General features: G+C 54.0%; 1 protein-coding gene across 1 annotated transcript in view; it reads left to right on the forward strand.

Moving 5' to 3' along the window:
- Positions 1–1041: 1041 nt before the first annotated feature.
- ZNF804A (zinc finger protein 804A) overlaps positions 1042–14215 on the forward strand; it is a 133855-nt gene continuing 120681 nt past the window's right edge. The window contains exon 1 of the mRNA XM_080668893.1: positions 1042–1459. Coding sequence (XP_080525019.1) covers positions 1349–1459 — 111 coding nt within the window. The 5' untranslated portion in view covers positions 1042–1348. The remainder of the gene's footprint in view (positions 1460–14215) is intronic.

The raw sequence follows: 14215 nt of genomic DNA on the forward strand, positions 1-14215 counted from the left end.
ACCCAACCCCATTCCCTTTCGGGTTCTGCAGCCCTGAGCTCCGTGCAGGTTCCCCGCGGGTTCGCCTCTCCGTCCGCGGTGGGAGGAGAACGGGAAGACCCGCACCTCCAGCTCCCAGCGGCTTCTCTGCGGCAAAGCCCCGCTTTCCTCTCCGCGTCGGCGATTCTGGGGGAACCCGGCGGTTCTGGGAAAGGTGGGTGAGGGGGCGCGGACCCCATAAACCGGGGGCCCGCGTTCTCACCCTCCATCCACTTGCACTCGCATCGCCACGACCCCTTCCCCCCTCCCCCTCCCCCCCCACCCCACTATCCACAGAGCACTCGGGTGTCCGCGCTCGGGAGACGGGGTGGCGGGGCGGAGGGAGGTGGGGGCACGCTTTCTCTCCGTAAGATTCAGAACAGGATCCACCCCCCCAACTAAAAAAAAAATAACAAAAATCCATTCAAACAAATAAACGCACTGGGAGCCGCTGCCGCAGAGAGAAAGAGAGAAGGACGAGGCTCTGGCACCTGCGTGGCCCGGAGGCGCTGCGGCGGGAAGGCTCGGCTCCCGGCCCTGAATTATTCATTCATTTCCCCCCCCATCCCCCCCCCCGGCCGCCTCCCCAGCCCCGACCACCAGCCAGGACCCGCGGTCGGTGCGTCCTCCCCCGGCCCCCACCTGGCGGGGGTCTCCCCTCTCGGGCGGCGCCGTCCCCCTCCCGCCGCGGCCTGGGTCCGTCCCTCCGCGCCCGGCGCGCTCCTCCTGCGTGTGCACCGCGCGGGGAGGCCGCCAGGGCGCGGGGAGGGCGGGGGGCGTGACGGACGCCTCCTCCGCCGGCTCCGGCTCCAGCCCGGCTCCTGCCATTGGCTCCGCGTGGGGCCGGGCGCCACGCACTATAATAACCCACCCGCCCGCCCGCCCGCCCGCCCCGGCGGCTCCGAGCGCGGGCCCAGCCGGGGAGGCTGCTCCCGCCGCCACCAGCCTCCTCGCGGCCGCTCCGCCCGCGCTGACTCCCGCTCGGCCTCCCGCCCGCCCCCCCCCCCCCCAGCCCGGGATCCTCGGGGCGCAGCGCCCCTGAGCGAATTAGGGGAGACGCTGAGACGGTGGGAGCGCGCGGAGCATGCGGAGGCGGAGGCGCCCGGGCGCGCACGGCCCAGGGGAGTAGGGAGCCGGTCTCCCGAGGCGAAGGGCGCGCGGGGAGGCGGGTGCCCTCCCTCCAGGCGGGTCCCCAGCCCGGCCTCCCGGGCGCCTCCCGGGCGCCTCCCGGCTCCTCCCGGGGCCCCAGCCAGGCTCCGGCTCCGGCTCCGGCTCCGGCTCCGGCTCGGCGCGCGGCGCATGGACCGGCGTTGGCGGCGGCGGCTGCCCCATGGAGTGTTACTACATTGTCATCAGCTCCACGCGCCTCAGCAACGGCCACTTTCGCAACATCAAGGGAGTCTTCCGGGGCCCTCTGAGCAAGAGCGGGAACCGGACTCTGGTGAGGCTGTGGCTCCCCCCCCCCCCCTTCTTCCTCTCCCTCCCTCCCTCTGGTCCAAGGGGGCATTTGCAGGGTTGGGGTTCCTGGGCGGTTCTGAAGGCGATTCCACCTGGTTCCTAACGCGCGGAGGGATGTATCTGCGCGCGTGGGTGGGAATCAGCGTGGAAATGGCAGGCACGGGCGGCGGGCAGCCGCGGGGACCCAGGGCTGGGCTGACCCTTGGCCGCTCCGCAGCGCCGAGATGACCTGCGTCTGCTGATCGGATGGGAAGCAAATTGTGTGTCAGCGGGACTCCTTTTAAGAAAGAAAAAGAAAAAGAAACAAAAAAAAAATCAATCCCCAAATAACCCCGCGGCGTGTTTCGCTTGGGAAGCTCAGGGGACTGAGCGCGTGGGGTCCCCGGTGGAGGCGGGGCGCCAGCGGCGCGGATGGAGCGGGCGCGGGGGTGAGTGGTGTCTCCGGGGTTCGGGTGCCGGCGGTTCCCCAGGACCCGGAGCAAACTTCTCTCTCCGGAGAGGCGCCGTTCGCCTCCCCCCGCGGCGGGACCTCCAGCCGCTGTCTCGCGCGCTCGGAAGGGGTTGGGGAGCAGGTGAGGGCGGCGGGGTGTTGCGGTCCGAGCCCCTAGGAAGCCGGCTGGACGGACGGACCGGACCCTGCAGGCGCTGGGAGGTCCTCGCTGGACCACAGAGCCCCATCCTTCCGCATCCTCGCAGGAAGGCCACTCCTGATTGGCGGTTGGAGATGCGCTGAGCATGGGGATGGTGCAGTGTGCTGAGAGCGGTTACTTTTTCTTCCCAAACCCTCTTAGCAACACCACCTCCCTCAGGCACAAGGACTCCCAGGCATTGGGATCTCCTGAGAGGGATGCACTTCATTCAATCCAGAAATAAAATAAAATAAAATAAAAAAGTAGCGGGAAGGCTCACTAGGCAGTGTACTGGGGAGAGCAGAGCCAGAAGGTGGGCGCATGCCAGTGTGCGCATCCCCATGTCTGGGACCATGACATGCGCAAGCAACACCTCCCCCCTCGTTTTTGTTTTTTTCTTTTCTTTTGTGTGTGTGTTGTTGTTGTTTTTTTAAACAAAGTGATTACGTAGCGTCCGTTGGGAGATTAGTAGTTTATGGACAAATTCGGTTAGTCCAGATGCACATACAGTATTGTTCATCTACTCTGTGTATCTGAGAAAAAGGATGCTGCCCGTTAAGTGTGCTGTGATGTGTCTTCCGAAAAATAAAAAAAAAGTTCTCATTGGAAGTGTTAAGTGAATTCTGACACTGATTTTTTTTTTTCTTCTTCTTTTTCCCATGAGTCTCTCGGACCGCTCCTCTCAGCTCAGTTAAGAGTCACAGAGGCAGGGTAGTTTGTTGCTTTTGATTACTGTTCTGGATCAGGTCAGTTGGTGGCTGTTGTTGAACAAAAGAAAGTGAAATACCCTTTCTGTGGTTTTCCTGAGAGCAAAGACTGAGGGCATCGCTGAGGTTACTCTAGTTCGATTTAGAGAACTCAACCATGGAAGGTAATTTTTTTTTTTTTTTTTTTTTTTGTGGGGGGGAACCCTTCATTTTAAAGAAAGTATGTTCTGGCTTCTTTCTAAAAATCAAGTTTCACTTATGGGAAAAGGCAAACCTATGGAATAAGATCTCATTTTGTTGGTGATAAAACCTCACAAGAGAATCTGCAGACAAAATTTTACCTGGGACATCTCAATTTGTTAATAGTACGGTAATCTCGGTGCGTGAATCAACCTTGGGTTTCTAACAAGGACGGGCCTTGCTTTTGCTGATTTGTTGGTTGTGAGTTTGAAATCGATTAGTTCTGTATCACTCACATTAGCCCAGAAGAGGTTAAATTCTAGACTCGCCAGTGTAACTTGGGAACCTCTGGGAGATGGATAAATCTAAGTATAAACACCTGTCACAAGCAACAAACAAATAAGAAGGTTTAGAAATAGCTCCTCCCATATTTCTTCTCCTTATAGTGAAAGCACTTAAAGGGACTTTGTAGCCAGTCCTTCCAGGTTGTGTCCATAAACTGCTCAAGTCTGTATTTCCTGTGTAAGAGATTTGCATGGACAGAATGATGTCGGTTTTCATGGATGGCCCAATTATATTTGAAATTTGGGATTTATGCCTGTTTTAAAGTATAACAGAAGAGATTCTAAATATAGTCACAAGTTCATTTATATTAAAGAACATTTATACTTTACACACCTTCTTTGTTAACATTTATAGTTGCCTGGAGTGCGTTATTTACAGCACACAGGATGCCATGAGGGCTTACTGGAAGGGAAAACTGACTATAAGCTAAAACCAGAAAACTGAAACTTCTCAGAATTAGCGACCTTATAAGAAACACAAATACTAACTCAAAAAATGTGCATGTGCTACATTTTGAACATTTTCAAGTAAGAGTTTATGATTATCATGTTTTTAATCCCAGTTTCAGAGAGTAATATTTATGGGATCATTTTTACTTTTTTGTCTATTTGATGGTGATATATTTTTAATTTTCCCTTTAAAAAAAAGGTCATATTCTTACATTTCAAAATGTGCATTAACTTAAAAGGATTTTTAACAATATCTCCAGTGGTCCTGTGTGTGTGTGTGTGTGTGTGTGTGTTCAGGAAAAGTACAAATTACATCCCAAAACCATTTAGAGAAAATGTATTTTGATTTTTGCAAAGAATTTCCAGTTATTTTCAATCACTGGGTAATAATGGATATTTTGATCATTTAATAAATTCACAATTAAATAAAATGATTTTACAATCTTCAGACAAAATCATTGAATTGGGGTAAGTTAGCCTGTAACTGTTAATGCAGTGGTATTTCATGCATTCGACGTTTACTTAGAGAACGAAATTGCTTATAGAATAAAACTCAGGTTTCAGTGTCATTGGTGAATTGTTTATGGTCCGAAATCCAGAATGGAATCCTGGCCACTCATATTGAGCACGTTACCCCAATGTACAGTTCGTTCCTTAAGTCACAGTATGCCACGCACACATCAAATTTTGAAAGGTTTGTACAGATTAAGTCCGTTGTCAATCTTGACCCTGTTCCTGAGCTTTTAAATATATTTCTCTTGACAATTTTAACGGAAAACATACAAATTTCTATTTTTTCACTGTCTTCAAAGCAAACAGAAAGGTCACTATGCGGGTCATGAATTCTAGTATAAATAGCCTCCGATCTGTGATATAGGTTTAACTCCATAGACTAAGAAATAAGCTACTATTTAATTAGTGTTCCAGCCCTGATGGGTGTGGCTCAGTGGATAGAGCGTCAGCCTGCGGACTGAAGGGTCCCGGGTTCGATTCCGGTCAAGGGCATGTACCTTGGTTGCAGGCACATCCCCAGTGGGGGGTGTGCAGGAGGCAGCTGATCGATGATTCTCTCTCATCGATGTTTCTAGCTCTCTATCCCTCTCCCTTCCTCTCTGTAAAAAAAATCAGTAAAATATATTAAAAAAATACGTATAGAAATGCTACAGTAATACAGAAGAAGGTAGATGGAGGGTGATGCATTTTTCGCATTTTAAAATGGCAAGCTGTCGCTCATGCCAAAGGTGTTTTGGGTAATTTCTTATTGTGTTGGTCTTTTAAAAACTAAATTTAGAATGTTATTTTATTCCTTAATTTATAATTGTAGTAGATATGTTTAGTACATGTCGCATATATGAACACCGTTGTCTTAGAATATTATGCATAGGGGAAATAATTCTTTAAAAGATTGTGATGATAATACAGTGTCGAAATAATTTCTCCCGAGGACCCTGTTTAACTGAGATATTACTGTAGAAGTCCGTTACCGTATGCTTGGAGCTTGAGTGCTCCTGCCGTAGAAAGAAGAAAATAGCAGTTTGGATCTGTGCTGTACTGCAGTCAAAATTCATGCAGAAAGTCCGTGTCTTGAGGTATCGCTTTTATAAATTGCTAACTACAAAAAAGTAAGAAATAATCATTTTATTAATTTTCCTTTGTAAACATGTTAACCCGAAACCATTCGATCTCTTTTACCTCCTTCTAAATGACCCTTTGCCACTGAGAAAATTCTTACCACATCTGCTATTCTATTCAACCAGCAAGGTTTCATTACTTTTATACACAGACTAGAGGCCCGATGCACGAACTTCGTGCACGGGTAGGGTCCCTGGGCCTGGCCGGCAATCAGAGCCGATGTTTGGGGCGATCGGGGGGCCCCTGCTAGCACCCGCCTTAGCGGCCTGGGGCCTGCGGGCTGGGGGCCGCTCCCGTGTTGAGCGTCTGCCTCCTGGTGGTCAGCGCGCGTCCTAGCGACTGGTCGTTTTTCCAGTCGGTCGATTTGCATATGAGGCTTTTATGATGTAGCATTACAGTCAGCTTCCTCACTCAGCAGGAGGTCCGATGGGTAATAAATAACGAAAACTTTATCCCACGGTCAGAGTAAACAAAGCCCGTTATCTGGTGGTGCTCTGCGCAGCGTCCTCACCGTCAGCGGAAAGTTACGTACGTTCTCACTGTGCACATTCTGTAATCGGTCGTCTCCGTACCTGTGGTCCGGGAGCCAGAGGAATGGAGTAAGGCCGTCCCGGGAGGCAGCAGCGTTTGCTCACGTCGGCAGCAGCAGACGGGCTGTGGGGGAACAGGCACAAGGCTTTTGTGTGTTTGAATTTTTACAGAGAGGAAGGGAGAGGGACAGAGAGTTAGAAACATCGATGAGAGAGAAACATCGATCAGCTGCCTCCTGCACACCCCCCACTGGGGATGTGCCCGCAACCAAGGTACATGCCCTTGACCAGAATCGAACCTGGGACCCTCCAGTCTGCAGGCCGACGCTCTATCCACTGAGCCAAACCGGTCAGGGCGAGGGCCTTTGTTTTGTCAACCACGATGGCAGAGAGGTCTTGCTCTATTTTAACCCTTTCGGTCCCATCGGCTGGCAAATGCCCCCGCCCGAGGCCGGTGGACGGGAGCTGTCCCTGTTGGACGAGCGAACGTCGTCTTTTTCTCGGATGTGGGCAGCTCCGGGGTGCTGTGCTGGGGCGGCTTTTCCCAGGATGCGGCCTGAGAACGGCTGGGGGCAAGCAGGAGGCGGCCGCGGCGTCCGAGAGGAGCCGGTGAAGGAACTGAGACCCGAAGCTGGGAGAGGTGGGGTGAGGGCAGAAGGGGGGCAGGGAGGAGGTGGGGGGCAGCGGTCTGGGCCATGAGCTGGCCGTGGAGGGGAGGCCTTTGGCCGCAGAACCCACTCTGGAGAGGGACTCGGTGCAGCGCTGGTTTCCAGAGGCCGATTTCAGTTCATCCAAACGGGGCCGCCAGACTCCAGCGGAAAACCTAAATCACAGAGACGGCGCTGGGAACGGACGATTGTGACGTCCAGGAGACACAGACCCGCATGGTAGGAATGAGGCAACACCGAGAATCGTGTGACCGAAGGGGACGTGGCCGTCAGAGCAGGCTGAAGTCCCGGACGGTCCAGGGAATGGAGGGGACTTGGGGGCCCGGGGTTCTGGGAGCAGCGGGCATCCCTGGGGTTGCAGGGTGCAGGGTGAAGTTGCTCCCGCCAGCGCAGCGCAGGTGAAGGCAGGCGGGCGTGGTGGGATGGCAGAGGGGGGGGGTCCGGAGGGCGCCCTCCGTGTTCTTGGGATCCCTGGCTCCTGAGCGGAGGGCTCTCCTCTGGCCCCGATGGCGTGTGACCGCAGAGGGACAGGGGACCCCACATGAGCCCCTTAGAGCGCAAAGGATTCCCGCGGCTCAGAGGGCCCAGCCCGCCCCTCGGCCCCGTGGATGCCCTTCGTAGAAGGAGTACCCCGCTCAGGCGGCTCTGCCCAGGGGTTGAGCATCGGCCCATCCACTGGATCCTGGTTCCATTCCAGGTGGCGGGCTCGATCCGCAAAAGGGGGCGTGCAGGAGGCAGCCGATCACTGATTCTCCCTCCTCATGGATGTTTCTAGCTCTCTCTCCCTCACCCTTCCTCTCTGAAATCCATAAAAATTAAAAACAAAAAAAGAGCCCTGACCGGTGTGGCTCAGTGGATAGAGCGTCGGCCTGTGGACTGAAAGGTCCCGGGTTCGATTCCGGTCAAGGGCATGTACCTGGGTTGCAGGCACATCCCCAGTAGGGGGCGTGCAGGAGGCAGCTGATCGATGTTTCTCTCTCATCGATGTTTCTAACTCTCTATCCCTCTCCCTTCCTCTCTGTAAAAAATCAATAAAATATATTTAAAAAAAAAAGAAATAAAAATGTGATGGGAAATCCAGGTATCAGTCATTTTTCTGACTCAGAGAGTCACGGGACTATACCCTGTAGCCTAGAAAGCCAGCTCTTTGGGGAAGCTTGGAATTCCCATCCCTCTCTTCCCGAATAATCCCGGAGCGGGATTCCCTGGCAGCTCCTGGGTGTCTGCGTCTGGTGCCACAACCTGAGTATTTACACCAGAGGGCGGCCCGGCTTTTTCCCGAGGTGCCGCAGAGACAGGTGCCGTCAGTTCCCGCGGGTTAATAAAGGAGTTACCGCAGTGGCATGCTTTTTAGCTAAGAATCACCTAAATCAGGGGTGGGCAAACTTGTTGACTCGAGGGCCACCATGGGTTCTTAAACTGGACCAGAGGGCCGGAACAAAAGCATGGATGGAGTGTTTGTGTGAACTAATATAAATTCAAAGTAAAGGAGCGGAGGGGAGAGCAAGAGAACCGGATAGAACAGCCGGATCCGGCCCGCGGGCCGTCGTTTGCCCACGGCTGACCTAAAACGTCACTGGCCAAGAGTAAGTCAGTGTGGAAATGTACGGATGTGTCTGCTGTGTCCTTGATCTGCACGCTTCACCCAGTCACTGCTCTGAGCCCTCCTCGGCCTCGGTCACGGGCGATCCCTGTGGGAAGGCGGAGCTGACCGAGCTGGTGTCCAGCTGCTCCTGATCAGTCACGCTTGCCTGGACAGCTGTCAGTTTTCACTACCGACAGTGCTGTTTCGAGGTTGTTCTGCCAGCCGTGGGCAAACGACGGCCCGCGGGCCGGATCCGGCTGTTCTATCGGTTCTCTTGCTCTCCCCTCCGCTCCTTTACTTTGAATTTATATTAGTTCACACAAACACTCCATCCATGCTTTTGTTCCGGCCCTCCGGTCCAGTTTAAGAACCCATGGTGGCCCTCGAGTCAAAAAGTTTGCCCACCCCTGACGCCACTAGTTTTATGGATCGTGACACCCAATTTTTAAGGTCACCCTTTGTGGTTGACTCTGATGGACATTTTTGTGGACTGTATTATTAAGAAAAAAAAGGTTGACTGTGATGACAGTGTTTGTTGAAACGAGAATAGCTAAACACAAAATAATGGTACATGTTTGAAATGCAACCCTATTTTCATGATGGCCACAAGTGACCGTACAGAAAAGACAGTTGTCTGCTATCTGAGGCTCAATTTCCCAGTTTTATGAAAACTTGGTGAACATTTTTCCATAGACGTTGGGATGAGATTTCTCAGGGGAAACGTGCAGATGGAATAAAATAATGCAAACTGTTCTGTTTGTGTTACTGATTACTGCGGCATTATGGATGCATCAAGAAAGATGCCATTTTTAGGGATCAGGACTTACAGGAATTGCTAATACGATGCATGCTGCTACTCAAAAACTCACAAGGCTTTTTGCAAGTAGAATGATGTTAATAAAATTTTAGATTTGCATATTACTTAATGGTACATCCCTGAGAGTGACCTTTAAGACCAGCCATGGGCAAACTACGGCCCACGGGCCGGATCCGGCCCGTTCGGCTGTTCTGTCCGGCCCGCGGAGCCGAAAGAGCGGAGGGTTCTCTTGCTCTCCCCTCCGCTCCTTTACTTTGAATTTATATTAGTTCACACAAACACTCCATCCATGCTTTTGTTCCGGCCCTCCGGTCCAGTTTAAGAACCCATGGTGGCCCTCGAGTCAAAAAGTTTGCCCACCCTTGTTTAAGACCCTTTACAGAAACACCATATTGTTCTCAGTAAAGAGTTAGTGGAATAATTAATAGTTATCAAAACCACATTAAGTTTTTGTAGTACATGGCAAATGTCAATGGTAAGATGATGAATGACATCTTGTGGGTAAGTTACATTAAAATAATTTTATTAAATCAAATTATAACATTCCGCTAGGCACCACAATTTAAGTAAATGTGTGATTTTAAATAAAAAGCATTACCTAGAGGTGCTTCTAGAACGGCATCGAGAAGTCAGTATTTATTTGGACGGTCAGCCAAGTGGTGATGATTCGATATGTCCGGCTGTTCCATGCCAGGGCGTCCTCACAGTTGATTGGTCAGAGCAGTTAAAATGATGCTGGCCCATGGACCCCTTTTACACTGTCAGGAGAGTTTGGCCCCCATTTTACTCAGTTGTTGATTAAAAATAATGCAGCAATGAGGACACAACAATGTGAATGCACTTCAGAACGATTAAGTGGGTGCTTTTTATATTGTGCATATCTAACCACAATAAAAATAGGCCTACAAGTATGCACTATACATTTACAATGCAGCTGTAAACACAGCGCCTCTGTCCTGTGGAAGTTCCTCATCTCACTTCGGTGCACGTGCAATCTTAACTACCTAAGTCCAGTATTTCCACGAAAATGTTCACGCATGTCTGCGAGGGAGGGGTGCAGTGTGTCCGCCTGGGAGGGGTGCAGTGTGTCGGTGTGGAGGGGTGCAGTGCGTCCGCCTGGGAGAGGTGCAGTGCATCTGTGCGGGAGGGATGCAGTGTGTCCGCCTGGGAGGGGCGCAGTGCGTCTGCCTGGGAGGGATGCAGTGTGTCTGCCTGGGAGGGACGCAGTGTGTCTGCGTGGAGGGGTGCAGTGTGTCTGCCTGGGAGGGGTGCAGTGTGTCTGCCTGGGAGGGGTGCAGTGTGTCCGCCTGGGAGGGGTGCAGTGTGTCCGCCTGAGAGGGACGCAGTGTGTCTGCCTGGGAGGGGCACAGTGTGTCTGCCTGGGAGGGATGCAGTGTGTCCGCCTGGGAGGGATGCAGTGTGTCCGCCTGGGAGGGGCGCAGTGTGTCTGCCTGGGAGGGATGCAGTGTGTCTGCCTGGGAGGGATGCAGTGTGTCTGCCTGGGAGGGATGCAGTGTGTCTGCCTGGGAGGGATGCAGTGTGTCTGTCTATGAGGGATGCAGTGTGTCCGCCTGGGAGGGATGCAGTGTGTCTGCCTGGGAGGGACGCAGTGTGTCCGCCTGGGAGGGATGCAGTGTGTCTGCCTGGGAGGGATGCAGTGTGCCTGCCTGGGAGGGACGCAGTGTGTCTGCCTGGGAGGGATGCAGTGTGTCTGTCTATGAGGGATGCAGTGTGTCCGCCTGGGAGGGATGCAGTGTGTCTGCCTGGGAGGGACGCAGTGTGTCCGCCTGGGAGGGATGCAGTGTGTCTGCCTGGGAGGGGCGCAGTGTGTCTGCCTGGGAGGGGTGCAGTGTGTCTGCCTGGGAGGGGTGCAGTGTGTCCGCCTGGGAGGGGCGCAGTGTGTCTGCCTGGGAGGGGTGCAGTGTGTCTGCCTGGGAGGGGTGCAGTGTGTCCGCCTGGGAGGGGTGCAGTGTGTCTGCCTGGGAGGGGTGCAGTGTGTCTGCCTGGGAGGGGTGCAGTGTGTCTGCCTGGGAGGGGTGCAGTGCGTCTGCGTGGGAGGGGTGCAGTGCGTCTGCGTGGGAGGGGTGCAGTGCGTCTGCGTGGGAGGGGTGCAGTGCGTCTGCCTGGGAGGGGTGCAGTGCGTCTGCGTGGGAGGGGTGCAGTGCGTCTGCGTGGGAGGGGTGCAGTGCGTCTGCCTGGGAGGGGTGCAGTGTGTCCGCCTGGGAGGGGTGCAGTGTGTCCGCCTGGGAGGGATGCAGCGTGTCCGCCTGGGAGGGGTGCAGCGCGTCCGCCTGGGAGGGGTGCAGTGTGTCCGCCTGGGAGGGGTGAGTGCGTCTGCCTGGGAGGGGTGAGTGCGTCTGCGTGGGAGGGGCGCAGTGTGTCTGCATGGAGGGGCGCAGTGTGTCTGCGTGGGAGGGGCGCAGTGTGTCTGCGTGGAGGGGCGCAGTGTGTCTGCGTGGGAGGGACGCAGTGTGTCTGCGTGGAGGGACGCAGTGTGTCTGCGTGGAGGGGCGCAGTGTGTCTGCGTGGGAGGGACGCAGTGTGTCTGCCTGGGAGGGGTGAGTGCGTCTGCCTGGGAGGGACGCAGTGTGTCTGCCTGGGAGGGACGCAGTGTGTCTGCCTGGGAGGGACGCAGTGTGTCTGCCTGGGAGGGACGCAGTGTGTCTGCCTGGGAGGGACGCAGTGTGTCTGCGTGGAGGGGCGCAGTGTGTCTGCGTGGAGGGACGCAGTGTGTCTGCCTGGGAGGGACGCAGTGTGTCTGCCTGGGAGGGGTGCAGTGCGTCTGCCTGGGAGGGACGCAGTGTGTCTGCGTGGAGGGGCGCAGTGTGTCTGCCTGGGAGGGGTGCAGTGCGTCTGCCTGGGAGGGATGCAGTGCATCTGCCTGGGAGGGACGCAGTGTGTCTGCCTGGGAGGGACGCAGTGTGTCTGCCTGGGAGGGACGCAGTGTGTCTGCCTGGGAGGGACGCAGTGTGTCTGCCTGGGAGGGACGCAGTGTGTCTGCCTGGGAGGGACGCAGTGTGTCTGCCTGGGAGGGACGCAGTGTGTCTGCCTGGGAGGGACGCAGTGTGTCTGCCTGGGAGGGACGCAGTGTGTCTGCCTGGGAGGGACGCAGTGTGTCTGCCTGGGAGGGACGCAGTGTGTCTGCCTGGGAGGGACGCAGTGTGTCTGCCTGGGAGGGACGCAGTGTGTCTGCCTGGGAGGGACGCAGTGTGTCTGCCTGGGAGGGACGCAGTGTGTCTGCCTGGGAGGGGTGCAGTGTGTCTGCCTGGGAGGGACGCAGTGTGTCTGCCTGGGAGGGACGCAGTGTGTCTGCCTGGGAGGGACGCAGTGTGTCTGCCTGGGAGGGGTGCAGTGTGTCTGCCTGGGAGGGACGCAGTGCGTCTGCCTGGGAGGGACGCAGTGTGTCTGCCTGGGAGGGACGCAGTGTGTCTGCCTGGGAGGGACGCAGTGTGTCTGCCTGGGAGGGACGCAGTGTGTCTGCCTGGGAGGGGTGCAGTGTGTCTGCCTGGGAGGGGTGCAGTGTGTCTGCCTGGGAGGGACGCAGTGTGTCTGCCTGGGAGGGGTGCAGTGTGTCCGCCTGGGAGGGACGCAGTGTGTCTGCCTGGGAGGGGTGCAGTGTGTCTATGTGGGAGGGGCGCAGTGCGACTGATGATATTTTCTCAGAGGACCTGCAGTGAACGTCACAGACGGCGTTCGTGTGCCCACGTAGATTCCGTACCGTCTGAAGAAGACACACTGTCCGTGTTGGAAAGTTCTGAGTTACTCGTCACGTCGGTTGCAGGCTGTCACTAAGGAAACGGAGCTCCTCTGTCATGTTCTAGCGACGAGGTCACTACAGATCCCCTCCTTTCGGGGGGCCACCGTTGGACCCCACTTTTCTTTCCCTTGTTGCTTGGAATAGATTTCTGCCGTGCTGTCCTCTATCGCTGGGGAGCAGAGCAGGTGGCTTAGTGATAAGTAAGGCCGCGTAATTAAGTTATGAGTGTGAAAAGTCTGCCACTTGGTGAGTGGGGGGGTGGGATGGCGTGCAAACCACCTCTGTGCCTTTGGGGTGTCGCTGAGTGATATGTGTAAGACGGCTCCGTCTGTGCCTGGAATGCTCACCTACTACCGACGACCGTGAACACAAACAGGTCAGCCCTACCCGGTGTGGCTCAGTGGTTACAGCATCAGCTTACAGACCAAAGGGTCAAGGGCACGTACCTCGGTGGCAGGCTCCTCCCCAGCCCCAGCCCTGGTTGGGGCGCGTGCAGGAGGCCAGCAATCGATGTGTTTCTCTTACATGGATGTTTCTCTCTGTCTTTCCCTCTCTCTTCCGCTCTTTCTAAAAATCAACGGAAAAATAGCCTCAGGTGAGGATTAACAAACAAACAAACAAACAGAAAACAAGCCAGGACACTTCCGGTATACCAAAAAGACACTCCCGGTGCTTTCAGAACAATTCCCTCTTTCCGACGTCAGAATTTTTAAAACAAGGTCACCTGAATGAAAATATGAAGGGTCAAGCTGGTGTGGGTGGAAGTCCAGACTTAATAGTAGACATGTGTCTGTCCTCTACTACTAAGCATCAGTTCCAAAGGATACACTGTGAAGAAGATAATTTTAAAATTTAAATTTAAAAAAAAGTTAGTTACCAGATCATTTATAATTAAACACTTTATTATTGCTTCTCTTTCTATTTTCCACGAAGAATTCTGTGTGTTAAAATTCACTGGAAAATTGTAGTCAACATAAACCTTAAATTTTTATATAATTTTTACATTCAAGTTTATAAAAAACAGGTAACCATCTGGATCTGTACTATGAAAATGATCTGGGGGAACGGCTTAATAGTTTTATTGCATCAAGGTTAATTTATATTATAACAGCCTAAGGGACCGAATGGCCAGTCGGCCGGTTGTGATGACACGCACTGATCGCCAGGGGGCAGACTCTAATGCAAGAGCCGCCCCAGGGTGGTAAGTGAGCTCCCATAGCCAGTCTCCTGTGGCTGGCGAACCTCCCACAGTCCCTCTCCCAGCCGGCCGGCCCCAACAAAGAATTCTATGTGTTAAAATTCACTGGAAAATTATAGTCAACATAAACCTTAAATTTTTATATAATTTTTCAATTCAAGTTTATAAAAAATAGGTAACCATCTGGATCTGTACGAATCGGCCCCTATCGCCAGCCATGCCGAGGGACCCCACCTGTGCAC

This window comes from Plecotus auritus (assembly GCF_963455305.1).
Source record: "Plecotus auritus genome assembly, chromosome: 5".
Classification (NCBI taxonomy): Eukaryota; Metazoa; Chordata; class Mammalia; order Chiroptera; family Vespertilionidae; genus Plecotus; species Plecotus auritus.